General features: G+C 53.8%; 2 protein-coding genes across 7 annotated transcripts in view; both read right to left on the reverse strand.

The window, feature by feature from the left end:
- The window catches only part of ADGRB2 (adhesion G protein-coupled receptor B2), a 59,901-nt gene extending 40,020 nt beyond the window's left edge, over positions 1-19,881 (reverse strand). The window contains exon 1 of the mRNA XM_057532749.1: positions 19,859-19,881. The gene's annotated coding sequence lies outside the window, so the exon portion shown is untranslated. The remainder of the gene's footprint in view (positions 1-19,858) is intronic.
- A 2,170-nt stretch (positions 19,882-22,051) lies between these two features.
- Positions 22,052-27,922, reverse strand: part of SPOCD1 (SPOC domain containing 1) — a 45,460-nt gene continuing 39,589 nt past the window's right edge. For 5 of the 6 annotated variants that reach the window (XM_007170586.2, XM_057554036.1, XM_057554027.1 and 2 more), the window contains 6 exons: positions 25,710-25,842; positions 25,330-25,480; positions 24,890-25,025; positions 24,261-24,350; positions 23,787-23,973; positions 22,052-22,869 (listed from right to left, as the gene is read on the reverse strand). In XM_007170586.2, the coding sequence (XP_007170648.2) occupies positions 22,172-22,869; positions 23,787-23,973; positions 24,261-24,350; positions 24,890-25,025; positions 25,330-25,480; positions 25,710-25,842 (1,395 nt within the window). In that variant the 3' untranslated portion in view covers positions 22,052-22,171. The remainder of the gene's footprint in view (positions 22,870-23,786; positions 23,974-24,260; positions 24,351-24,889; positions 25,026-25,329; positions 25,481-25,709; positions 25,843-27,922) is intronic. The other variant, XM_057554038.1, reaches the window with a different exon arrangement.

The following is a 27,922-nucleotide window of genomic DNA, read 5'->3' on the forward strand; positions in this document are numbered from 1 at the left end:
CAGAGCTCAGTGCTCTGGCTGCCAGGGCGGGGTATCCTGGAAAAGATGGACTGGCGGGCCCTCTCTGCCTGCAGGAAGTCCTGCATGTCTAGCTTCCTGCTGCAGATGCCAAATGGGTTAGGAGCCTGGGGCAACCCAGGCTGGATGTTTGTCATTTTCTTGGTGCTATAAATTAGGGAGAAAAGGGAGGATTAGTTGCTTCCTAGCTAAATCTTCCCAGAAGGTCAATGCCTGGTTTGTGTACAGCCCTCAGGGCAGTGCCTGCATTCTCTGGGCCCTAGCCCCTGGGGCAGAGGATAGAGAAGAACTTTAGGGTCCTGGGTGATTTTTACATACATGTCTTATACTGGAGGATGTGCACAAGACACCTGGAGGGTATGCACAAGAAGATGCCTTCACTCATTCATTCAACAAATATCTGTTAAACGTTTACTATGTTCTAGGCACCAGGATACAGACCATCAGCAAGTCCCATTGCTTCTACCTCCCAAAATATCCCAAATCTATTCACTCTTCACATCCGCACTGCCAACACCAGGATCCAAGCCACCAACATCTGGTGCCCGAACTCTCCCTTATTTAATCTCCGGGTTCCCACTTCTACTTCTCCATCCCAATCCATTCTTTGGAGCCCACTGAGCCATCTTTTTAACATGTAAATTGGAGCACCCCTTCTTAAAGCCTCCAATGGCTTCCCACTGCATTTAACACCATGACCTTCCAGGCCCTGCATGACCAGGCCCTTACCAACCTCTCCAGGGCCATTACCTCACCCCCACACTATGCTCAAGTAGCACAGGTCTCCTTGCTGTTCTTGGAAAACTCCAAACCCTCCTCCTCCCAGCACTTTGCATGGCTGACTCCTTCTCAGCAGGAAGATCTTAGTTCCAATATCGCCTCCTCCTGCAGGCCTCCCTGATGACACTTCTAAAGCAGCTTCCCCCCTCCCTGACCCCACCTGCACCGCTCCAGTCGCTCCATCCCATTGCCTTGTTGTATTTTCTTCCTAGCACACATTACTCTGAAAATATGTTGTCTATTTACACCCATGTCATCTGTTTCCCCCACTGGACCATGAGTTCTGTAAAGGCAGGAACCTTGTCCATCCATTCACCATTGGATCCCCTGGCACAAAGCACGATGCCAAGTACACGGTAGGTGCTCAGCAAATGTTGAGGGAGTGAATGGTGAAAGGACAAGCATAGACCCTGCCCTCAAAGAGCTTCCAATCTGCAATCCTCGATCAATGTTTGTCCAATAAAATTGTGTTTTACAGTTTCCCACATGATGAACTGGAAAGAGTTCAGGCCCTGGGATCACACAGATCTGGACTCCTGCTTCTGTTCCTCACTGGTTGTGTGACCTTGGACAAGTCACTTATGCTCTCCAAGCCTCAGTTTTCTCTTCTGTAAAATGGAAATAATGATCCCAACCTAACAGAGCTGATGTGAGTCACATGAGACGATAAAGATGAAGTGCCTCACGCAGTGTCAGACATAGGGAGGTGTCATCTGCATGAATGTGGGCCCCTTTCAGACCTACTCGGGGCTGCAGGCTGTTCTAGGTTCTGGGGGTCATGGAGATGACTCAGAATGGGGCCCTGACCTTGAGGCCTTCCCAGTGCCCCCTACCTGAGCCCCATACCAGCTGGAGTTCTTATCTGCTGAGATCTTTGAAGTGAAGGAGGCAGCGGGAGCCAAGGTGTGACCAGGACAGTGTGCGCATGTGACCCCTGCAGAGAAACTGAATCTGGATCCACTTCTCTGCAGCACCTCCTCTCCTCATTTGGAAGCCCTTCTTCCTTTTCTGCCATCCTTGTCTGTGTAAACACACACACACACACACACACACACACACAGATGCATATACAAACATATCCACACACTTTACACAGTCGCTGTCCCACAGACATGTACACTTGACTGGGGTACGCAGGTATATAATTAACCAACACACCCAACCCCAGGACACGACCCCCTCCATTTTTCTGGTGCAGCGGGGACCTGTCTGGCTTATCTATCAGTCCTGTCACCTCCTGCTCTAGACTGAGGTCAGAGACAGTCCCTCCCAGTTGACAGGAGGCAGCCCAAGCACTCCCCTTGGTAAATTCTCCCACACTCCCCGCTGCTGCAGGCCTTAGGGGCTAGGAGCCCTGGCAACGACCTGGGGTCAGGTGGGGGGAATCCCTTGGGGGAGGGCCTGGGACACTCGGCAGGCATGGGGCACACTGGCAGTCAGGGGGTCAATGTGTTCCCATCGTTTGAGACGCCCCAAGTTCTCTCCCTGCCCCCAGGTGGGCTCCGTGTCACCTGGATCCTGCTGAACTGGGCTTGTATCAAGTCGGACCCCACGAGCATAGCAGGCAGGGTGGGGGTGACCTAGAGGTCTAGAGGGACCAGCTCATCCTGTGAAGCCCTTCTGTGGGCCTGATACTGTGCCAGCTGTTTCTAACTTATCGTCACAATTAGCCCCTGGAACAACCCTTTAAGTTGGTAAGGTCACTCCCATTTCACAGATCAAGAAACTGTGGCTTAGAGAGAGGCAGAGATAGAACCCGTGCCTCCCCTCATTCAATAAGGCCCTGCCTGAATCCTGCCTCATCCTTAGCCTCCTTGCTACCCCCCAGAGGACAGACCAAACGCCAACTGTGGAAAATAATTTATTTCAGGATTAGAGCTGATCTTCCAGAGAAGACCAGCTCCCTCAGGGTGAGAGATCTGAAAGGGGTCTGACTCCCAGGGCCTCGTCCCTGAAGGGAGAGGCTGAAGCCAGACACCTAGATTTGGGGGAGACAACCAGAGTTGCTGAAGGTGTTGGGAAGGACATGGCACAGGCCTGCTGACACCCACACCCTTGCCTGGCAAGTACAACCGCCGTTGCCACAGACACCACCGCATGGGGACTCACCCCAGGAGGACATCACTCGTGCTTAAGCATACGCCACCTCGTGCTGGCAGGAGAGCAATCACTGCCAGGTGAGCGGCTGGGCCTACCTCACTGCCAACCCTGGCGACTCTGACCTCTGGGGTCTGAGGCTTGGAGGTGAGGCCTGTGGCTGAGGCAGGGGTTGGGGGTCAGGGGAGGAGGGGAAAGAAGGCTCCTGAGTGCTGTGGTTGGAGGGGAGAGGCCCTGGGGTGCACCACTGAGCCAGTGTTCTGCGTGTCAGAGTGGGAGTGAGCAGGGCTGAGCTCGGGTACATGTGTGGGTGGTTGTATGCGTCAATGCGTGGGGGGAGAGTCTGTGTGTGTATACGGTGTGCCTGCCTGCAGGTTCTGTGTGTGTCTGCCTAGGCCTTGTACGTCAGAAGCCGGGGCCTGGCTCCGGGGATCTCTGCTCTGTGTGTGCGTGTGTGTGTGTGTGTGTGTGTGTGTGTGTTTGCGTGCAGGATGTGTGGTGTATTCGTGCATTGATTTTTCTGTTTGGGTATATGTGTGGTGTGGAATGCATACTTGTGTGTGACACTGGGATTTGTGCACCCCCTCAGTGTCTGGGTGAATGTGCCGGGTGTTGACAGGGCAGTGTTTGGTGTTGTTGGAGTTTGTGTGCAACCAGAGGGTGTGGTGTTTCTGTTTAGTGTGTGCTTGAGCCTGTGTGTGTGTGTGTGTGTGTAGGAGAAAGTGCTTTCAGGCCTGTGCATGTCTGTGTGTCAGTGTTTGGTACATGTCTGTGCCAGCCTGTGGTGTGTGTTCCTGTGTGCACTTGGAGCTGTGGGCAGGCCTTCAATTCCCCAGGAGGCCTGTGTGTGTGTGATACTATTTGGTGCATGTCTGTGGGCAGTTGTGGGCCTGGGTGCTTTATATATATGTATATGCCTAGGTAAGTGGTGTGCATTAGTGTGTTGCGTGTGTCTGCTGATCTGTACTCATGACCTGGTGATTCTTGTCGTCGGGGATTTTTTGAACTAATTCTTGCCAGGAAGCCCCCGGGGACACACGGCACTCCCAGCCTGAGACCTTGGTGGTGCTCCCCACTCCCAACCAACTCGGTGAGCTCTGCGCCTGCCTTCTGGAGGCGGAGCCCTCCTGAGGGTACCCAGAAACTGTCGGCCACCGGGGCAAGGTCACACAGCTGGAGGAACACGGCCTCCCCGCACCCCTCCGCTCACAAAGGGCACTCGCCGAGGCTGCCGAGCACCCCGCGCCCCGCCCAGGTGTCCCCTGAAATGAATTTTCATTTCCGCTCGGGGCGGGCGGCGGTAAGGAGTCCGGAGCCCGCCGTGGAGGCGGGGGCGCCGGGCCCGCAGGGTCGCAAAGCGGCGGAAGGCAGCGCGGATTTGAATTTCAAAGGCAGCAGGGGCCCAAGTGCGTCTGCGTTGTGCGGTTGTGTGTGCGGCGCTGGTGTGTCCGCTCACGCGCGCCTGCGTGTGTGGCGTGTGTCTGGGTGGACGTGCTTTGTGACTGGGTCTCTGCGGGGACGGGGCGAGCCCGGCGTGGGCTGCGAGCCAGTAACTGGGAGCACAGGTGTCAGGGTCTCCATCACTGCGTGAACATCCACGGGAGCGTGTCGCGCGTCTGTGCGCGCTGTGGGCAAACGTTTGCCTCTGCGAGCATGTGTTTCCAGGACGAGTCCGCCCGAGCGTATCTGTGTCTGTGTGCGTCTGTGTTCCCGGTCCTGCGTGTGTCTGCGAGTGTGCCAGTGCGTCTGGGTGCTCGCTGCCTATGTCACTGCGGGTGTGTCGGTGTGTCTGCGCTCACGTGTGGACGAGCGTTTGCCCCGGTGAGGCTAGGGGGCGGGTGTTTGTAGGAAGGAGTCTGAGTGTGTCTATCCGTGTGTGTCCGCGCCCAGCCCCTGCACAAAGCTGCGATCGTGTCCCTGCGTTTGTGCACTTAGGTGTCTGTATCATAGTGTCCCCGCCGGCGTTGGCGCCCACGAGTGTCGGTGTGTCTGTGCAAGGGTGCAGGAGTGGGTGTCCGTGAGCGTGCGCTGGGGGCACAGCGCTCTGGGGAGCAGGCCCGACGCCCACAGCCGCCCGTGCCCCCAGCGCTGTGTCCTCTACACCGCCACTGGGCCTCTCTGGGCGCCCGCGGGAGGCTGAGGGAACGGCCCTCTCCTCACAGGGACCCCGGGCCGCCAGCCCCGGGCACGCCCCGGCCCTCTCCTCCCCGCCAACCCCGGCTGCCCGGCTCGCCGACCCGCGGGCGCTCAACGGGCTCTCGGAGGCAATGGCCGGAGAGGATGAGCCATTAGCCCGAAGGGCGGAGCGGCGCCCATTTCACGCTCGCGCTCTTCTGAGGCTGTGGGGGGAGCTCATCCGTCTTGGGCAATGGGCCTGCGCTGCTCTGAGATCTTCGCCGACATGTGGCTGCACTGAGATTCAAGTTAGATTGCAGGAAGGACCACCAGGGTACCAAGGCGGTGCCGACTCCTAACAAGCACATGCGCACACGAGCCCTAACTCAGACGCGTCTGGGCACATTCCTAAGCACGCCTAACACAGCCAGGCGTGTGAGACAGGCCCCTGACACGGGGCTCAGAGGGCAGGACCACGGGTGCACACCCAGAGACCGGCAAGTGTGTGTGCACATTTCACTCACTTGAACAGCCTCAACTCTCCCTGGGTTTTGGACCCTGTGGGGTAAAGAGCACCGTGGCTCAGAAGTGCTAGAGAAGAGGGGCAGCCTGAATCACTGCATGTTCCCTTTACTCTGTCAGGCCCTAGTTTGGGCCCTGACAGGGAGGCTTCACCCTGCATCCTATCTCCCAGAAGCTGGGGGGAGGGGGCACAAAGACCCCAAATCCAGTTATTCCTGGTCATTCCAATAATGTGTGGTCCCATAGCCAAAGGCAGACAAGAGCCAGTTGCTGCCTCCTCCTGGGAACCCTCCAGAGGCCTGACTGGGGACAGGGAGGTGACATCAGGATGCCCAAAGGACAAGAGAAGAGGAACTAGGGATGAGAAGGTGATTTCAGGTCCTCCTTCCCTGACAGATGGGGAGCATTTTGAGGAGGGGAGGGGCCGACCCCTCCCAGTAAGGCTCAGCCAGGGGCCTGGCACCAAGGGGCTGCTCCAGAAACACTAGGGACAGAATGAAGAAAAGAAATGAATGAGTCAGAGAAAGCAGAGGACCACCTGAGGGCTAAGGGAGCCCTATACAAAGGCAGAAATAGTATATCCAGGCTCTGTACCTGTGTGTGTGTGTGTGTGTGTGTGTGTGTGTGTGTGTGTGTGTGTGTGTTTGTATTCAGCTGTTTGGGGGAGGACGTGTGAAGCTGGAGGTTAAGCTGGAAATATATCACTGAGGGTCTTGTAAGCTAAACTAGAGGTAGATTTTATTCTGAAAGCAAGAGATCTATGAAGAGCGTTGGACAGGAAAGAATCATAGTCAAGTTTGTTTAAGGAAGGACACTAGGCAACTGGAAGGTGGATTTGAGGAGTCAGAATTGGAGAAGGCAACTGGTTAGAGGCTCATTTGATCATTCATTCATTCATTCAACAAATATTTAGTGAGAGCTTACTAAAAATGTCTGGCACTGAGCGAGTGAAACGGATACAACCTAGGATCTCAAGGAACTTCTAGAACCCGACAACCACATAACTGCTGTGGTTATGTGGAGTTTACCTTCCAGTGGGGGAGGGGAGCCAGGTACAAAAGCATAAATACATGGCATGTGAGCGTTGCTAAGTACAAAGAAGGAAGACAGTGCTGGGTAAGGAGGCAGAAGAAGTAGAGGAGAATGGGGGTGATTTGGGGTAAGGTGGTCAGGGAAGGTGTCTCTGGGAAGGTGACATCCAAGCAGAAGGAGGTGAGGGATATTTGGAGGAAGAGCTGTCCAAATAGGGGGAACTGCAAGTGCAAAGGCCCTAAGGGGGAGTGTGCTATTTACTCAGATGGGGAAGGATTCGTGGGAAGTCGATATTTTCTATTTTGGACACACTGCATTGAGGTGCCTTCAGGACATCCGGGGATGGTGACCAAGAAACAGGAGAGATTTGGGTAAAGATAGGGATTAGAGAGAATGGAACCTTGGGAGCTAATGCAGTAGGAGAGATTAAGGATACACTGCAGGGAGGAGAATGGGAAGCAACCTGAGGCGTGAGAGTCAATTTTGGAGAGACTGGCTGCTAGGGGTGGAGAGTGGGCGTGGGGACAAGGTGACTAAAATGGCATCCCCAGAATGATCCTGGTACTAGCTGCCCCTCCTCCCAGTCCTGCCTGGGCCCACAGCCTCTCCTCTCTTGCCAAACTACCCTGCTGCCTGGGAGAGAGCCAGGGAAACAAGCTGGGTTGTTGACAGGAGCCCCTTTCGACATGACCTCCTGTGGTCCCCGGGGCTCCATCTGCCCCATCCCGGCCATCAGACCCAGCCTCTCCACCTTTAGTGCTTCCTTCCCCTCCCTTGAGGCTGAATCCTCAGGCAACTCTGCAGCCCTCTCAGATGTTATCGGTCCTGGGGAGTAGGGGAGCCTGGACTGAGAGTCTGGGGGCCCACAGACTTCTTAGGTGGCTCCCGAGCCTCAGTTTTCCCTTGCGTTGGGATTTGTAGAGACCTTCCAGCCCCAACATGATTAGAATCTCTGAGGCTCTTCCAGCACATTTCAGATGGTTTCAGTGGTGTGCTGGTAACTGTTTAACTGGCTCTGGGTAGGGAGTAGGGAGGTGTAGCCTTGATTTGTAGCATTTGTCAATTTCCATGGTGTAAAGCCTCCCATGATGGTCAATTTCAACTACTAACATGAAGTCAACTGGTTGACAAAATTCCTAAACATTTACAATGGGCTCTTATAAGCTGGTATGAGCTGGCTTTGGCACCTTTGCCAGACCCTTTCCAGAGAGATGGAAGAGGCAAAAAGCCTGGGATGGGGCATGGGGGTGTGTGCGGTATCTGCCGGCAAGTGAGGAGGGAGAAAAGCTGGGCTTTCTAGCCTCCCCATCTTCCCTCTCAACACCGAAGTCTTTCCCCAGGGAGAGGCTCAGAGCCTCTTGTCTGCCCCCATTGCTCCTCCAACTTTAACCATTTGACATCCTTCCTAGGCTTTCTACCTACTGCATTTCCTACACAAAAGGGGTCTGGTACCCACGACCCCTCCCACTTTCCCCTCCTCCCTCTCAAAGGGGCACCTTTACTTGGAAACAGAGGTCAGACAGCCACAGGCCATGTCATAAGGACCCGTAGTCAGGCCACAGCTGTGGTCACTGTAGACAGGTGACCCAGATATCTGGTCCAGCTCTGCCACCAGCTCCCAGGACGTTCCTCCCCCTACCTGTCCTCAGTTTCCCCATCTGAAAGATAGGTAGCAAGTGCTGGCCTCTCCAAAGGCTCTTTCAACTGTGAGATTCTGCAGTCTCTACCTTTCCTTGTCTCAGCCCTGATGGCAGCTCAGGGCCTCCTCTCTCAGACACATTTCCCCAGCCTCCTAGACCCTCCCTGCTCCAGTGGCCCCCCACTGCTTCTGGCTCCCCAGGCTCCCCGATAAGGGGCCCAACTAATTACATTAGGATTTCATGTCAATTAGCGAACAATTACACGGGAAAATTGGTGCCTAATTTGGAGCAATAACAACAATTCCATTGGACATCTCCACTGGCCAAGGCGAGATAGCTGGAGACAAGACTGCTCAGCAGGCCTGGCCCCGTCAGAGCCCCTGCAGGACGGGAGCTGGCTCTCAGCCCTGACCTGAGCCAAAGCCTACAGTTCTCCTTTAAGGATCTTTCTTTGAACAACTTTGTGCTGATGACATGGTCTGCCCGGGCCTTTGTTAAGTGAAGGTTATAGAGGAAAGGAGGGAAAGTGGGCAGTGAGGACAGAGGGGAGCTGAGGCAGACAGGGCCTCCTTCACTGAGGAGGTGGGGAGGGTATGGAGAGGCAGGGAGGAGGGGAGACATGGTGGGGGGGACAGTAATTAACATGAGCAAAGGCTTGGATGCTGGAGTGGGTGATGTGAGCTCATGACTAATGGAGAAACCAGTTGGGCCAGAGCACAGGTTGGTGAGAGGATCTGAGGCCACAGAGGTAGGTAGGGTCAGACTGGGAATGCCATTCCAGGGGATTGAAACATTCTCCTGGAGGCCTAGGGAGCCACTGGGGGCTCAGGGGAGGAGGAGGAGGAGGAGGAGACTGTGCTGAGACTCGTCTTGGGTTCCTGACCTTGGACCACCAGCAACTACCCATCTCACTCACAGCTGCTGTGGGGTCCCATCTGATCTCCCCTCTTAACATCTCTGGAATCCACTGCCTTTGTTCAGGACCACAGACATGTAACAGTAGCTGCTAGTCTTGTCCCTCATCCTCTGACAGTATTTTCCCCAAGTGATCACCCTAAAGAACAAATTCAACCATATTCCTCCTTTGCTTAAACCCCCACCGGCTCCCCAGTGCTCTCGGGATAAAGTTCAAACTCCTTACCTCAGCATTCACTGCCTTTTACCATCTGACCCCTGTAGACCCCCCAGCTTTCCCTTTCTTCCTGCTTCCACATCCATCCCGTGTCCCAGGATCTAGACCCCATTTTCTGATCGTGCCAGCCTCTTTCTCACCTCCCAGTCTTTGACCATGCTATTCCTTCTGCCTGGATTTCTCAGTGCATCTTTCCAGGCCCCCTCCTCTACCTCCCAGATTCCTCCAGAAAGCATCAGTTCTTTTCTCCTCTGGGCTCCCTTTGTAACCTCCTTCTGTGACACTGTAAACTCTGTTTCAGAGCTGTTAGCACCAGCATCTGCTTGTCCCACTGGACTCAGAGCTGCTCATGGGCAGGGCCTGGAGCTGATTTACTCCGTGTCTCCTTCCTCAGCACCAAAAGTGAACAAATAAAGAAGACAAAGGGATAGGAGAAAAACATTTTCCCCTGAGGGTGGTAGGGAAACTGAGGCAGGGACCCAGAGAAATATTCATGAATCTGGTGATGCTTCACTTAGAAAGGAAAGCTGGGTCAGCTTTCAGCCCTCTGTCTGCTAGAGCCAAGCCCTGCCCCCATCCCTCCAGGTTTTTTTCCCAAACGTCCTTACAAAGCCTGGAGTACCTCACTTCAATCCACTCTTACCCAGGTGTTTTCACCTCTGCTTTCAACAAATGAGATAAAGAAAGCCCCTACTAAGCCAAGGATACCCCACCGCCAAAAAGGCAGTTCTCAGGAGGGCAATGGCACAGTAAACTGAACTGCAGCATGAAGAACTGTGGGCAGACTCAAGGAGGAACTTCCTGACCATCAGGGCTCAGCCCCTAAAGTGATCCCTAAAGGAATGACAAAGGGAAAGGGGTGGGGGGCCTTGGCCTATCCAAGAGAGACCAAAGAGAGGCCAGGGATGGATACGCAGACCTTCCTGGAGGCAGGGGGATACCTGGCTGACTTTTCTGAGAGCTTGGTTCTCACTTGGGGGGTTGCCACTCCATCTCAAGGCCCATCATTCACATTAATTACCGAGAAAAAGCTGATTTCTCCTCATTTCCAGATCTCAAATGACAGTATCATTAGGCTGGTAATGTTCAGAGAAATTGTGTGTGTCTGTCTTGGAACGTTTCCTGAGCCAGAATGGGTGAGGGTGCCCCCAGCGAGGGCTTGTCTCCAAGACACTCCGTGTGACAAAGGGCCAATCTCAGAAAGAGATGCTGTGCCACCAGGGCAGAGGTGCTCTCCTTCTCGGTGATGGTGATTAAACCATACCAGGCAATGGTGTGGGTAACAGCTCACAACACAAAAACCCTGCCAGATGTGAACAGAGCCAGCAATTCCCCTCTGGGACTTACACAAGGACACAAACATCCTTCACTCAGCTGAACTTGAACTCAGGCCTGACGGTTGCCACAGGCCTTCCCATTCTAACCTGGACTCTGTGCTCTGAGATCCCTGCCCACCTCTAGACCAAGAGGCATCTGGGCACCATCTTGTCTCTGGGAACGGGGAGTTGGCCATTGCCACACATTCCTTCCTCCCTCAGCCCCCTGAACGTAAACATGAGCAGACCTCAAACAATACCTCACAGCCCTTTATATGCCTCTTCACACTCTTCATCATGTTTAACCCTCACTCAAACCCACTTATCATATGTGGAAACTGAGGCCCAGGTAGGTGAATTAATTTGCCCAAATTCAATCCTCCGAGCTAAAGCTTGACTCCAGGTCTTTCTTCCCAATGTCAAAGTTAAGGCTGAAGACAGAGTCTTCAGTGAAATCCAACCAGTACTCTGGGAACACCTCCTCCGTCCCTGCTCCTGATACAGAGAATTGGACCCAATAGGCTCTGCCCTCAAGAGCTGAGGTTGGTGAGGGAGAGGCAGGATGTAAAAATATAATTATAGCTCACTGTGATCTGTGCATGACACAAAAGAGGAGATACAAAAGCTTTATCCTCACCAGTAATCAAAGACATGCAAATTAAAACAATATGATGTAGTTTTACCTATTGAAATGAATAGTTTTTTTAAAGATAGCACCAGTGTTGATGAGAACTGAAATCTGGGGCGCTCTCAGCCTCCATTGATGGAAGGGTAAAGGCCATCGGGCTGTGGTGTCAGGAGCTTTTAAAACAGACAGACCCCTTGGTGCTCTTAATCTACTTTTAGGAACTCAATCCAAGAAATAACCAAAGATGTTGAAAAAGAACCACGCATAAGGATGCTTATTGCCATTATTTATAACTGTGAAAAATCACAACCACCATAAATGTCTAGCAACAGAGGGTTGGTTAAATAAATTATGATATCTCCATATATAAGAATATTATGCAAACATTAAAAGTCATGTTCTTGAAGAATTTTTAATAACCTGGGGAAAAGCTCATTATATAATGATAAGTGAAACAAACCAGGAAAAGAAACTGTACATACAGGATAGTCTTAATTTTATAACAAAAATATTCAATCAATTCATTTAAAGAAAGTCTGGAAGGAAATAAACAGAGAATTGAATCTGAGGAGAGGATTATCGGTGATTTTTTTGTTTCAATTAATACTTTTCTGTTTCTTCTAAATCTTCTACAAAATTTTTGGGGAAAAGTCATTAGAAATATGTGCAGTGTGTGTGTAGGGGAGGAAGGGGGCAGCCCAGGATGTCCTGAGAACACAGAGGCTCCTAACCCAGCCTGGGCAGTCAGGGAAGGCTTCCTGCTGGAGGTGATGCTTATGCTGAGTCTCAGGATGCGAAAGTTTATCCAAAGGAGGGAGGATTGGCTAGTATAAATGGTAAGTATAATTTTGGATATCTGGGTAATTTCTAAGTAAGATAGGATGCTCAAACATTGGTCATGAGGTATAGTCTATATCTAGCTTTGCTTCTTATTTTTATATGTTATGAAGTAGTTAGATCTTTGTGTCAGTCAAACTGCCACTTAAGAAGGTATAAAAGGGATGTGTAAAGCAGTGGGGCTTATTTCATGTGTTCTTATAAACTCTTTTGGTTTGTGTGAAATTGTGATTTATAATAAGAAATATATATTTTGTCTTCCTCTTGAAAAAAAAAAAGGAGGGAGGATTGGTCCCAGGCTAGGAAACATTATGTGCAAAAGCACAGAGGCAAGAGAGATCCTGACCTCTTCTGGCAACTCTTAGTAGCTGTGTAGCTGAGTGAAGGGGCAACAGGTAAACCCAGTCAGTGAGCAGAGACCTAGACCAGGTTGAGGAGCTGGCGCTTTGTTGTGAGAATAAAGTGGATGGTCCTCTGCAGGGGCTGTAACATAACAAGATCCAAGTTGTGTTTTAGAAAGATCCTTGTTGTGGCCACAGAATGGGGCATGGGAGACAGGGTGAGGCCAGGAACTGGGGAGAGCCACTAGGAGTCTGTTGCATCATCTGGGTGAGAGAGGGGGTTGGCCTGGGCTGGGCGGTGGTGACAGAGAGGAAGAGAGGAGGGGCAGGCTGGAGCAGTGATCATGAGGAGATTTGACAGGAGAGGGGAGGCGGGGTGGGGGAGGGGAGGCTCTGCCTCTGACAGTGACTGTAGCGCGCACATGCAGGCACTCAGATTTAGACCGCACGGTTTCAGGAGTGGCTTTCTCCCCCATTCTCCCAAAGGGGCAGATTTGGGGCTTAGTCAATATTTGGCTGCAGACCCTGGAAGAAGCTGACCTTGGCCCAGTCACTCTGGCTCGCACTGGGCACCCCTGTGCCCGTGTGTGTGTGCCCAGCCTGCTGAGCCGAAACGTGGGGGTGGGCAGGGTTAAGGGGAAGCCCACATGGAGGGGGGCCATGGGGCCGTGGGGGGCAGGCACAGAAAGGCCGAGGCTAGGCCTTCCCTCATGACTCAGATACACACAGCCACACACATGGACCGGGATCCACAGAGAGAGGGCACAGTCGTCCACAGGGACTCTGAGAGTCACAGACGGCACAGACAGAGATGCACAGAGGCACAGCCTGACGTAGGCTGTCAGACGCGGGTCCTGTCGCACACACAGCCACGTATCCACAGTCAGACAGCCTCCGACACAGTCAGCCCCAGACGGGGCTCACGCTCGGGCCACTGTGCTCAGCTGGAGCCCCCAAGGGCCTCCCGGCTAGTCCACCCCCAGCCCTACCACCCCACCTCCCTCCCCAGGAGGACAGGACAGAGGGGCCAGCAGAGGGGACTGGCACAGAGACCAGCAGCCAAACGGGGCAGCCGGGAGGGAGGCCTCTGAGAAGGGGTTGCCAAGGCAACAGGCTCCTGCAGAACCAACCAGGGGCTTAGATTCTTGACTCTTATTTTTAGAAGTTGGGCCTGGGCGGGTTGGACCAGCCAGCGGGCCAGGTTCCCCCAGGCAGCGCCTGATGGTATAGACACCAGCCTCAACCCTGTCTCCGGGGGTTCAGGTGGGCACTGCTCCTGCCGAGACTTCCACACCCCCCCAGCCTCCTTCCCAGGGACATGCCCTGGGCAGGATCTTCTACTTCCTTCTGTCTTCATGCAGACCCAGGATCCTTCTACCAGCACTAGCATCTAACCTCCAGGCCCCAGGAATGGGGACAGAGCCTGCCCTCCTACCACAGCCTGTTGATGTCTATGGCTTAATTTCTGGTGTGCTGGGGGAGGAAAGGGTGGGGAGCTTGGCCAGATTTGTGTGGTGGTGCAGGTGGCACCTGTGTCTGAATAGTGCATATGTGTGTACATCTTAAGGGTGACTCTCGCACTCAACTCTGCATGCCTGTGTGTGTGTGTGTGTGTGTGTGAATTCTCTCTTCTGCAGGGGCAAGACAGAGTTCTCCCTCTCTCTCGGCCCCACTCACCACCACCCCCCCAACCTCCACCCCTGTCTGGATGTCTTAAGAGTGGGGAGAGGGCAGAGACCTCAGCTGGAAAGGTCGTGCAGGGCCTGGGCCCTGGTGTCCCCTCTTGTCCAGACCCTCTCTGCGTCTGAGCAGATAGCTCCTGAGGGGGGTGAAAGAGTGGCGTCAAGGACGGGAGGGACCGGACACATCCAGGTGGACAGAGACTGGATGAGGGGAGCTGGGAGAAGCTCCAGTGAGCTGACATCATGGCGACTCCTCCAGCTGCTGGGGATTTCTCTGTTAATCTGGGACTGCTCCATTTGCATCTCATTTGCCTATATTTGCATAACAAGGACCTGGCTGGCACCAGAGATTGAAATTCCTAGCCTGGGTAATTATGTGAAAAAGCCTCTGGAGACCAGCAGGAATCCTGGGGCCAGGGAAACAGAGGCAGGGAGCTGGATGTGTTGATGTTACTGGTACCCATTCAATCCCAGAAGCCTCCACTCCTTCCCTAATCCCTGCTGCAGGAGGGGTGGGGATGTCAGTGAGAATGGGATGGGAGGGGCGACAGGACTGAGAATCAAGTCATCCTTGGGAGCCCCCGAAGCCCAGATGGAGCTGGGCACAGAGCATTCCCATGGGGGGGATGGCCTGAATTTGGTCAGGGCAGGGTTGGGAGTGGGGATGGAGAAGTAAAACTTAGCAACCTCTGCCCATCCCACCAGCCCCCTGCCCCCCTCAGCCCCCATCAGTCCTTTAAGAGCTGACTCTAACCAGAGAGCCTGGGATCGTATCCTGGATCTGCCATTTACTAGCTCCAATATTTTCAGACCTGAGCAACCAAGGCCCTTGCCCTGGACACCCCACTTTAGATGACCCCACTTTGGCCCTCTTCTGCATGGGGTGAAGAATTTGAAGGTTCACAGTGCCACAGGGTTGTGCCCACCTGGAGCTCCAGCCCCCTTCTAAACTATACTCCAACCCTAAACCAGGCCCTGGCGGCCTCTTCCCACATCCTTTCTCCTCAAGCTTGAAGGGTGGCAGAAGGGTGGCTCTTTGCCAGGAGTGTGGCAAGCAGGGTCTTGAGTGTCAGGGCATCAACAGGCATGCACACAAGGCCCCTCGTGCAGCCACAGGGAGCCCAGGGATGGGAGAGAAGGGAACCAGGTGGAGGGCTAGAGGCCTCCTTTTGTACTCTGCCCTAGGCTCTTTAAACACTTGGGGTGGCTCTGACAAGCTGTTTGACATTGGGCAAGTTACTTAACCTCCCTGTGCCCCTAAGTGGGGTTAATAATAGTAACTGCTTCATAGAGTTGTTATGAGGATGAACTGAGTTAATTCATGTAAAGCATTTAGAACGGTGCCTGGCACAGTGTAAGAGCCTGTAAGTGTTAGCCATTATTATCTATTATCCTGGGACTTGGCTTTTTTCCTTCCGGCTGCAGAAGAAACACCTTTTTTTTCACTTTGAGAGACTGAGGAAGAAGTAGGGGATGGGGGATACCCTTTCCACTCTTTCCCCTTCTCCCTCAGAGCCCAGACCCACCTTTTCTCCCTTCCCAGCAATTGCATCCCCAGGCCAGGAGGCCAGGAGGCCAGGAGGGCAGCCAGGTTATTAGCCTGAAAGTAATGATTTGTTTAACGTCCTTATTGGTTGAATGAGTGAGTGAACAAATGAACAAGTGAAAAACAAAGATTGAATGAATAAAAGTCAAACAGAAGGCTCGATTGACTGACAGAAGGAGGGACTGACAGGCAGATATTTTGGCTTTGGGGGCCCTCAGATCTGTTTCCTGTCTGCTTTCATTAGATGGTGGGAGGCCGAGGGGGAGTGAGGGGCCTGGCCAGGCGCTCTGCAAGGTTAGCCCTGGCTTTGGCGAGTGGCTCATGCCTTGGGAGGGGGTGCCACTGCCAAGGGCTGCTAAAGGGGGAGTGCCAGACACTGCCTGTGTCTGGGTCCTTTTGTGTCCTGTGGAGGTCTGCGTCTGTGTGGGTGGTTCCGGGTGAATCCCTGTAAATGTGTGTCTCTGCTCAGAAGCTCCTCCCTGCCCAACAGTGAGAGGCCCTGGGGCAGGCCGCATCTGGGGGATGGGGGATGTTGGTGAGCCTCATTACCCCCTTATTTACACCGTGCCCCCCTCTGGCAGAGCCAGGCCTCAATGTGCCCGCCTGTCAGCTGGCGGGTTAGCAGTGAGGGAGAATTCTCCTGGGGCCTGGAGGCCTCCGCCATCTGGCCAGACTAGTGTTGGGGGAAGTGGTAGGGGGACCTGTCACTAGCTCCAATACTTTCAGACCTGGGCAGACCTTGGAGTCTAATTGTTCAAGTGTCCGTGTTTCTCACCAACCTGTCGGTAGGGGGACCTGTCACAGGACAACCCTCTGGGCCCTCGGGCTTGGCACTAAGCTCATCTCAGAGAGGGATGGGAGTGTGGGCACGTGGGAGTGCAGGTGTGTGCGGGCATCGCTGCGTGGGAGCCCATGTGTGTGATTTTGTGTGTGAGGTGAGACTGTGCGTGGGCAGATAGGTCTGGGTGTGACCGTGAGTAGAATTTTATGTGTTTATATTCATGACTGTCTATGTTTGTGTGTCTGCATGACTGTATCCTTGTGGTCTGGGGTTTCTGTGTATGATGGCGTATGTCCCAGGCTGTGAGCTAAGTACATGAGTCTTGGGTCTGGGGGTTTTCCATGGGAAGCTCCAAGGTGGAGGCAGGAGTAGGAAGGGCCCGGTGGGAACTGGAGCTGTGGCCTTGAGAGGACGGTGAGCATTCTCAGTGAACTCCTGACTCGACTTTCAACCAGGAAAAATTAACCTCCAAGTCCATTCCTTTAGAAACTGTTCTCATTTCTCTCCTCCTACCTGGGTGAGGCCCAATGGTGCTGAGTCCCACTAGAGGGGCTGGAAGTCCCTGTGAGGAAAACCAAGGAGTCCTAGAGGATGTTTGACAGTCTCTGAGCCTCGATCCCTGGAGGCAGACCCTGGGATCAGCAGAACTCGCAGGTTCCCCGGGAAGCATCCCATAGAGAATTCCCTCATCTGCCCCAGCACAGGGACAGGACACACATAAAGCCACTTTGAGGTACAGTCACACAGTGACCCAGACCTGGGCACTGACATAGCATCACACATGAACCGGAAACCCACGTGTGTAGTCACAGATCTGCTACACACAAGCACACGTACCCATTCCCATGCACACATCACGACACGCGGACACTCATACAGGCACTCAGATGTATAGACCCATGCGTGCTTACACACAGGAACATGCCCATACATCGGTAAAACACACTCTTGCAAGGACATACATGCTTAGACTTACATGCACGCATACATGCTTGCATACATGTTCACAAATACTCTGTCCCTTCCTACCCACACTCCGGTTCTCTCAAACCAATGCCCAGCTGCAGCTCTCACCCACTACGCACGACCCTTTGCAAGGTGGGCATCAAAGGAGGGCAGATGCCATATGCATCTGGGACCCTAGGAGTATGGAGCTGTGTGTCCATATAGTCAAACTGTATATGTGTGTAGCTGTGTGTCTATATATCCAAATTGTATATTGTATATGTGAGTGTCACATGGGGTGACACTGGTTGTCTGGTTGTCTGTGTGGCTCTGTCTAAAACAGGGAAGTGTCTGTTTATGACACTGTGGGTATTTTCCTGTGTATGTCTGTGTGTATTTCCGAACGACCAATGTGTAGCTCTGTGTTGTGTGAATGCGAGTGTGGGTGACAGTAAAGGATGTGTGTGTCTGTGTGACTGCACTTTGTGGACTATCTCTGTGAGCCTGTCTGTCTATGTATGTCTACGTTTGTGTATATGCACATTTCCCATGTATATATGACTCTGTGGTCCTGAATCCACAGGCTGGCTGGCCTGACTCCCTCCTTGCAGAGGCTGCAGCCTGGGGCGGGGCCAGGAGAGACTGCACTGAATCCCTCAGCCATTGACAGTCGTATTTACAGAGCCCCGAGTAGGACGTAATTGCTTCTATTAATCTTTCTCCGGTTGTTAATTGCTCACTTATCGGGTTGTGTATTATGCTGACTGTTGCTCTTAATTCGCCTCCATAGCTGCAGGTGTTTGCTGCCTTATTAACTGTTAATCGGCGCGGCTAGAGATGGAGACTTAATTGGCCCCCAGAGTGGGACACAAGCAGGCCAACTGGGCACTGCCAGGCTCTCAGCCTGTCCGTAGAATCCTTACTTGTGGAGCACAGGTGGCTACTAGGGAAGGAACTGGCTCACTGCCATCCGCCGGCAGACAGTAGTTCTGCATACAGTGTCAGAGTGACAACGGCAGGGTATGGCCCCCAGGTAATTCCACCTCCTCCAGGAAGCCAACCAACCAATCAGAATCCAGCTTCTATACTCCCTCTTCATCACCAATAACCTTCCTCTACCCAGGATAGGAGCCAATCTCATTTATTTTAATTATCTGAACCTAACTGAGAACTAAGAGACCAACACAGAGTGGAACTGATTCTCCTCCTTTAACACATGCTCTGCCTCCCCTCTGACCCTAGCAGTCAAGGCTGTTAAGGTTACAGAGACACCAGCAGAAAGGAGGGAGAGAAGGAGCTTCTGCCAGAGCAGGAAGGTAAAGTTAGACCCAGGAAGGACTTCCCAGCTTTTGAAGAGGCTATCTGGAACAATTAGAGTCCAAGTAAGAACAAGAACTCCCAGGAGATCTACTGCTCCATCCCAGCCACGCTCAAGGGGTACCTCGCAGCCTCTGCCCCAACAGAAAACTCACTTCCTCCATGGCACTGCTACAGAGCTGCAGCAGTGAAAGGGTTCTCCATACTGAGCCCTCTGCCCCAAATCACAGCAGAGGAGTCCCAGTTGTCCACAATGGGGAACCTGAGGACCAGAAAGGGCAAAGGAGTGGCCCCAGGGTCCCCTAGTCCTCTCTGGTAAAGGCTCAGATATACGGCTCTTCAAGCAAAGTTTCTGACCTTAGCCTCCTGCTGGACCCTGCTCCATCCCAGACATCTCAGTCCTGGAGAGTAGTTTCTCCGTCACCTTAGCTCTGGTTCTTAAGTCTCTCAACCTCCCTGCTGCCGTTTTGAGACAGAAATGCAAGGTTTCTGGAAACGGCCGCTGAGAGAGACAAGGGTGTAAACGTGTGTGTGGTAGTGGTGGTGATGGGGGTGGTGGTGTCCATGTTTCTCACCAACCTGGCCTCCAGCCTCCAAGAAGGACAAACAGGAAAACTAATAGTCCTCATCCTGTGCCTCGAACCCAGTCTGCCCTGACATCCGGAAGTTCTTCCTGGTGTTTAGTTGTCATGACATGAGCTGCAAAGAAGTCAGTTTGCTTTGGCTGGGGCCTGAGAGGAGGTGGGCTCCATGGAGGGAGGCAGAGAGCTACCACTGAGTGGATACTGTATGCCAAGAGCAGCAAGAAGTGCATGTAAAAGTGGCATCCCATTGAACCCTCATGTAACCTGATGAGTTAGGGATTAGTATCCCTATTCACAGAGAAGGAAACTGAGCCATAGAGAGGACAACTAAACTTGCCCAAGGCCACACAGACAAGAAAGGGCAGAACTGGGATTCCAACCAGGCCTGGCACTGCCCAGTGGGACTGGGTCTTTGGTCAAGGGTACCTGGACAGATTCATCCAAACAGCTCTATGAGGTGACTGGGGGGCCCGGGAACCGGTGGTCACTATTACAGTGCACCCACCCACCCCCAATCTGGGAACATTAATAAGCAAAACACTCACGCATGCGCGGCCCACGTGCCCGTCAGGCGGGATGAGAAAGAAGCAAACGGAACTGTCCAGGGATACTTGCCCAAACAAGTTCCGGCTCCGCCTCTATGTTAATGACATGCAGATATATGTAAATTTGCACACGCAACCGCTCAAACCTTTGGGAGCAATGGGGTGACACTGGAGCGGTTGCTATGGAAACCCAAAAGCGACCCTCCCTCCCCCTACCGCACAAGCAAACGCGTAGGCACGTGCACAAAGACCCAGGGTTCCTCGCTCCAGAGCCCAGAGGATAACGGAGTCGCGGAGGGTGTGACCGGAAGGACCCTCCGAGACGGCGTCCTGCCCAGGGGAAGCTGAAGCCCGCAGAAAGTCGCGGGGAGAGTAGCGTCGACGGCCGCCTTCTATTAAACCGAGGGAAGTTAGCTGGCCCTTCGGGTCCCCTGATACGCCTACTCCGGCCAAGCACCGTGAGCCCCGCCCAGCGTTGCTTAGCAACCCCGAGCCCAGCAACCTCCGGTCACGCCCCCTAGCAACAGCTCGCCTAATCCGCGCTCCTGGCCTCCTCTGCCAAAAGAAAGGCAAGGGGCTTGTGGACTAGAGCCAAAAGGTGGGTGAAGGTCATGCTGTCCAGCCCCCAGCCTCGAAGCAGGCTGAGGCTTTCGGGGCTCACCTATAGCCCTCTCTGCGGGGCGAGATGCCAGAGGGCCGCATGATCACTCCCATTTACAGAGGGGAAAACTGACGCTCCGAAAGGAAGTCCCAGCCCAGAGTACGGAGCTTTTTCCTCCCTGAGTGCTCGGGAAGGCAGCAAACGGTCTCCCGTCTCCCTGGGAGGAAGTCCTGGGCTTGGAGGGAGGGGGCGCATAGCCGTCCCCCAACTGCCCTGTGTTAAGAAAATGACCCAAGTTGCTGCCAACTTAAGAGTCAAGCCGCAGGTTGCAGGTAATTTGGGTAATTTGCATATAGCACTGAGGCCCTCACAAGGCCCTCGGAGCTTCCACCCTCCCCGGTTCACCTGTCCCGTCCCCACTCCTTGTCCCACCCCCGGCACCCCACCCCACCCCCACACACGCCCCAAATCCCTACGGCTAAATTCCCACACTTCGTCCCGCCTCCAGCTTGGCCTCCAGTCCTGCCAGCCCCGACCTCCATCCCAAGGCCTAGGGCCCCCTCTGCTGTCGGCCGCGGGTAGGGCAGCAGCACAGCTCATGGGGCAGAGAAGTGGGACTCCCCCAACTATTGCCCCATCTTCCCCAGCCCAGGGCGAGGCTGGTACATGGGTAGACTTCAGAGAAGGGGTGGGAAGAGATACACCCCTTCAGGCCGGGGCAGGGGTGAACGGTGGGGTCCTGCCAGAAGTTCTCTCCTCCAAGCCAGGCCCTGCTTCTGGACCCTGGGTTAGGTAGCGAGGAGGCAGTTAGTTCCCATGGCAATGCCTAGACTCAGCTCTCCGGAGGTACACACACACTGAGATGCCTTACAACTGTAGCTGCGGTTAAGAGCTCACTCCAGGCCCCAGGCAAAACAGCACCATCCTGCCCGATAACACCAGCCTCCAACCCCATCCTGAATGTCCACCCCCAACCCCGCACCAGGCCAAGGCCCTTGGCTTTCTCCAGTATCAGTCCCCAGGAGCGGGCAAGAGGAACAGAGAGGAGACATCCTATTTGGACCTCCCAACTTCCTCAACAGAGACCCACACACAGACATATGGTCACAGGCATGCGCACACACAGAGACCCTCAGACACACACAGAGATGCGTAGGGATTATGGCGGTAACCCCCAACTATCCAAAGGAAAAAGTCTTGGTAACTGAAAAATTTTAAATCCATTGCAACTTGCTTTCCTTTTCCTCTCTAACAATCTCTAAGTGTCTGTGCCCCTTCAAAAGCCTCGTTTTTCTCTCTCTCCCCAACCTAGTGCTGCCTTCTCTCCCATCACTTCTTCCACCCAGTTCAAAATACTTGCAAAATGCTTCCAGAGCCCACCATGGCAACAACTGAACCCTGGTGCACAGTGATGGTTAAGGACCTCAGACAAGCAGCTGGCAAGGCTGCCCCCTCCATCCCTAACACTTTAGCTCTGCTGTATCTGTGCACAGAAACTCCCAGACACACCCACCCCAACCCACACGTGGTCAGGCCCAGGGTTCCTCCTGTCCAGCCAACACATGCAGTCTCAACTTTGCCAAATTCTTTACTAAACCAAAAATCAACACAAAGCAAACTGCAGAACAGGAAATTCAAACAGCTGACCATCCCCTTCCTCTGCCCCTGTTGCTCTTTCTGGAGCACCTTAGGGTTCAGCACTGGTTAGGGAATTAAAGCCCCTCTTTTGGTGGGTAATGAGTGTAAGGTCTCCCAGGAAGGGGACACTCAGAGCCAGCTCCATCTGTAGACCCCAAAGAGGAGTCAAGGGCTGGGCCAGGGGGCTCTGGAGCTGCAGGGGACTGGCAGAGGAGGCCAAGAATCCCAGGGGCTGCAGGAGGCTGGGCAGGAGGTCGGGGAAGTTGCTCCTGGCCTAGGGACCTCAGTGAGGCTTGGAGCCGGTGGCTCATGGCCACCAGGGATTTGAGATGCTGGAGCAGGGCTTGGTGGGGACAGGAAGCCCTGTGGAGGTGCTGGTCATGGCCAGCTGGTGAAGCTGAATAGGGATGCCAGGACTGGTACCAGCCTGGGTTTGGAGGCCGTTGCCCTCGCCCAGGACCCTGCCAGGTCTCAGGCTCTCCCCACAGTCTCCCCCTGCCTCTGGGAGGCCTCTGCCGAGCACAGATTCCCCTTGGGGCCAGGTTGCCTTTGTCCTGGCCCTGCTGCAGGGCACCCACCGGGGAAGGGGAGCCCTTCAGGGCTACGTCTGGCCCCCTGGCCTCTGGCTGGTAGTATCTCATCTCCACTTTTCTGTTGAAGGAGAGCATTTTGCGAACCTTCCCCCCCAAGGGGCTGGACTCTGCTGTGTCCAGAAGCCCTGCCTTGGGGAGCAGCACCGCCAGCAACAGGCTTGAGTGAGTGGCTTCCAGGCCTGGAGAAAGAGGGGGAAAGAGACCAAAGGCTTGGACGGAGAGAACTCATAGCCCCCAGAAGCTGCATTCTGGCTGTGGCAAGAGGTCTGGAGGTTAGACCCCAAGAAGAGCTTTCCAGTAGTGAGATGGGGCCCATGAGATGCTGGGAAAGTAAGTAGGAGGGTGTAAGATTTGCTCTCACAGTGTGTGAAAGGGTTCACTTGGCTGAGACTGGGGCATGGATGGTTTAATCTCAAGACTGTATGATTCAGTCTACCACACTGTCCCCAGGACAGGCAGCCCAGAAAGATCAAACACTACTCAGCAACAGGTACAGTCCACCCCTCGATACCCCCTCCAGCCCCCTCCCATGCTTTCCTGGATCCACGCCCTGGAGGCTATCCAGGCACAAAAGCCAAGCTTGGCCCAGGATAGCTGTGGTGAAAGCATCTCTCCTTCCTCTTTTATTTAGGTCCTAATTTCAGCCAGTTGGTGGTCCTGCCTCTGTTCTGCTATGCTGGGGTCAAATGTGACTGGTTTCTCATCAAGGTGCCTGATTGGAGAGGCTGTATGTGTGGTGGTTGGGAGGCCAGTTTCTGCTACTGACTGGCTCTGTGACTCTGGACAAGTCACTTGCTTTCTCCCTACCTCAGTTTCCTCATCTATGAAGTGAAAAAATTAATAGCACCATCCTGAAGGGGTTATTTTGAGGACTAACCGAATTAATATAAGTAAAGCTTTCAGAATGTTGTCTGGCACATAGTAAACAATATACAAGTCTGAGCTCTTCTTGTTTTTGTTCTCACATTTGCCCATCTCAGAAGTTCCCTTCTGAGATGTGCCTGTCTCCATGGAGACAGGGGTGACTGTGTCTACAACGCCTGTCTGGTCACCATGTGAGGGGAGGCAGGGTCTGGGATGGGCATCGGGCACTCACCTGGGCCTCCAAGAGGGCGCAGCCTGGAGGGCAGGGGCTGGAAGGCAGGCAGGGGCAGCAGGACCACCCCCACCTGTTCCACAGCTGCCAGGCCATGGCGCTGCTTGTCATTGAGGTAGGAATAGAGCAGGTGGCAATTCTGGGTGTCCCGAGAGCCCTGTGGGCACAGTCTGACCACACAGACGTCCTGAGGTTGCAGGAAGGAGAGCAGATTTAGGAACAGTCATTCTTTGCTCCTGTGAACACCCCTGGTCTCATCTGAACCTCTGAGAACCCTGTGAGGAAGAGTGGCCCCATTTTCCCAAGGTGGAAACAGAGGGACTTGCCCAGGGTCACACAGTGAGTCTGCAGTCACAGTGGGAACTGGACCCGGATATCTTAAACCAGGCCTCTGCTCCAGAGCTGGAGCGAAAGAGCTCAGGGCTGGGGATATGGTGCTAGGAGGAGAGGTGGTGCCCAAGGGTGGGTGGTTACCTTGGCCTTGGCTGGGCAGATGCTGGCCAGAAAGTCCCAGACAGCACTGGGGGGGATGCAGCCTGCAGAGCGGATCACCTGGGGCAGGGCCTGGGGACAGGTAGGAGGCCAGTCAGCCTCCCAGCTTCCCACCCACTTAAGGCAGACTCAATACTGGCTACCCGGAAGCCACAGCCTGTGGCCAAGAGGATTGACAGGCAGTATATCAGGAGCCCCAGTGGCTGCTGGAAAGCCCTAACTACCCCTGGAGGCCTACAGCCTGTCCTGGCCAATCTCCTCCACTTCTCAGAAGCCCCTTACTCCCTCCTCTAACCCCCTACCCTCATCCAACACTTAGCTGATCATTCACTCACTCAACAATAACTCCTAAAACCCTTCTCTGGGCCAGGAGGCACCAGACCCTTTTCCTGGGTCCTTCCTGCTTTATGCCTTGGGTTATAGGGAGTCCTTTGCCCATGTGTCTCTGCAGGAGTGGGGCTGCATCTAGCCTAGCACAGGGCCAAGCACAGAGAGGGAGCCAATGACTTGTTTCAGAAGGAGTGAGTGGGTGAATGAATGAATGGGGGTGTGTGTAGCTGACTGGGCTGGTCAGGGTGCAAGGGAGTCTCCGGCGAGCAGGGCAGGAGTACCCGGATGAGCCGAAAGTTGTGCCCCGAGACCAGCTGGGCCTTGACCTGGAACCGCTTAATGGAGAACATGTCCAGAGACCCCTCCCAGGGCGGCTGGCTGGGCAGGGCTTTTGTGGACCCAGCAGGCATCTGGAGCCTAGAGGGAGGGACAGAGAGAACAGGGCCAGGTGAATAGGTCACCAGGGCTTCCCCAGCAGCTCCTTAGTTTTCAGAGAAGGTCCTGTGTCCCCACTGTGGGTGCTGGAACACTGGTCCAAACATGGCCTTATGTGGTGGAGACCAGTAGGCAGGGATGATTAGTTCCATTGCACAGATGGGGAAACTGAGGCCCACACAAGAGGCAGGATTTGCCTAAGGCCATATGGAAAAACCCACCCTGTGTCTGCTGCCTCCCCCCACAACCCTGCCGGTTGCCCACCTCCTTGCCCACTGCCCCATACCTGTCCTTGGGCTCCGTGGGAGGCTTCTCCTTGGTTTGGGGCATCTCTGGAGAGGACATAGGGACTAGGCTTGGGGCTCTCTGGAAATCATCATCCCCCATCCTCCTGGTGGCTATGAAGGAGGCTGGCTGCTCATACAAGGGCTTCCAGTCTGCAAAGCGGAGAGGCAGGAGCTAAAACGCGGGCCGGCAGCTAGGCTGAAGCCAGCCCAGGGCATTAGAAATGGAGTTTGAACCAGGTCCTTTTTGAGGTGACCTGGAACACGGGTACCCCCGCCCCACCACCTTCCCCCCAAGCCATGAATCCCCGTTGCCGCTGAACCCCACACTCAGCCCCGGCCTGCCCACCACCCCTGTGCCCCTCCTGTGTCTCCCTCCCACCCATGCAGATGCGGCAGCTGGGGTCTAGGAAGTGGTGCTCGTGCTGCTCCGTGGTGTCCTCGTGCTGCTCCGTGGTGCCCTTCGACGTGGCAGGCAGGGCCAGTGGGTCGCCGTCTATGGACACCATGGGTCCCTGGGAGGCAAAGGAGGAGAGAGGGGTGGGCTGGGAAGGCGGCTGGGGAGGTCAGCAGCCCTCCATGAGTAGGGGGCCCTCAGGGCTGTGGTTTTATTTTTCTAAATAATATATTCTTTAATTACAAAAGTATCGTGAACTTGTTACAGAAAATTTAGAAAATACAGAAAATTTGAAAATGAAAAAAAAAAAATCACCCCTTGTCCCACCACTCAGAAACAACTGTTGATATTCTGGGTATCCGTTTATAATAGTTTATCTATACACAGAGTTTTGGGGGTCCTTTTGTGGTTCATGTGTCCATGAACCACAGCAAAGGTATCTGCCATGTTATACTATCCCTGTAGGCACTGCACTGATGGGGTGGGCTGGAGTGTACGCATCACCTCTGCTGCTAGACAATCAGGTCGTTCCCAGGCTTTCACTGTAACAAATAACACTGAGGACATCCTTATGCTGAAAGTATTTTCCTAAACTTTCAATTATCTCCTTAGGATGAGTTCTCAGAAGCAGATGACAGAATTGGGGAGAATGAACGTTTTTAAGAACCTTGATGCCAAAAAAAAATAAAAAAAAAAAAAAAAAAAAAAAAAAAAAAAAAAAAAAAAAAAAAAAGATTAGGGCTTCCCTGGTGGCGCAGTGGTTGAGAATCTGCCTGCTGGTGCAGGGCACACGGGTTCGAGCCCTGGTCTGGGAAGATCCCACATGCCGCGGAGCAACTGGGCCCGTGAGCCACAATTACTGAGCCTGCGCGTCTGGAGCCTGTGCTCCGCAACAAGAGAGGCCGCGATAGTGAGAGGCCCGCGCACCGCGATGAAGAGTGGCCCCCACTTGCCACAACTAGAGAAAGCCCTCGCACAGAAACGAAGACCCAATACAGCCATAAATAAATAAATAAAAATAATTTAAAAAAAAAAAAAAAAAGCATACTATAAAAAAAAAAAAAAAAAAAAGATTAAAAGAACCTTGATGCCCAATGCCAAATCACCCTTTTTTCCTCATAATAGAAACACCTTTAAACACACAACAAACATTGCTTCAGGAAGATTTGAAAAGATCTTGAAACTCTCACTCTTGCCTTAAAACCACCTCCAGAGCAGTGACAAGGCACAGGCTTTGGAGTCAGAGAGCCTGGGTTCCAGTCTCCCCCACTGCCAACTAAGTGACCTTGGGCAAACGGTTTCAGGTGCCTCACCCAGGAAACTGGCATCACCCATCTTGTAGGTTATATCGTGAGGTTTGAATGAGGCATTGTTTGTAAAAGTGGCACATAGTAGGTGTTCAATCGGAAGAAATGTTGCTATTCTGTGTTATCTTCCCCTCCCCTACTCTGCCGCCCCTTCTCTCTTCCCTCTCTCTCTGGCTCCTCCCCCTATATTTACATTCAATTTACTCAGGGAATACAGGTTGGTTTGGGTTGGGGAGCAGCCACGCCCTCTTAGGGCTCCTCTCCGCACAGCCAGGAGGTCTGGTTGTTGGCCTGGATACTGGTGAGGGAGAGCAGGGATTTTTGTCGGTCAAGGTCACTGCCATTTCCCCAGCGAACGTGGCTCAAGGGACCCTGCGCTCCCCCATCCTGGACACACAGCTGATTAGACCGGGGTGAACATCTGACCCACGGGACACCCAACCAAAGCCAGAGCAGCCTTCTCCTGAGAGTGACTGAAGTGAGCCAAGGGGGCGCTCTGATTGGCTGCAGGAGGCTGAGGGGATGGGTTCATTGATTCGAGGGCTGCTGAGCCATCCTGTTGAGCCATGTGCAAGGAGGAAGAGCCAAGGGGGAGGAAGAAGCAGGATGGACAGGAGGATGGGGCAGATCCCCCACAAAAAAAAGGACACTCTGCACAGACTGCTCTGGACTCCAGGTGGTACCCTGCCGGAGCATCCCTAAGTCCTTCTGCTGAATAGAGCAAGTCTCTGCTCCTTACATCCAAAAAGTCCCTGCCTCAAACAGTGTGTCCCTCCTGCTTCCCAACCTGGGATCTGGTCGGAATGCCTGAGCTCGGGGGGAACTGCGGAGATAGGACTCACTACTACTCACATGAGGTGCCCTGGGGTTAGGCCACAAGGAGGGGGAGCG

The sequence above is a fragment of the Balaenoptera acutorostrata genome, chromosome 1 (assembly GCF_949987535.1).
Source record: "Balaenoptera acutorostrata chromosome 1, mBalAcu1.1, whole genome shotgun sequence".
Lineage (NCBI taxonomy): Eukaryota > Metazoa > Chordata > Mammalia > Artiodactyla > Balaenopteridae > Balaenoptera > Balaenoptera acutorostrata.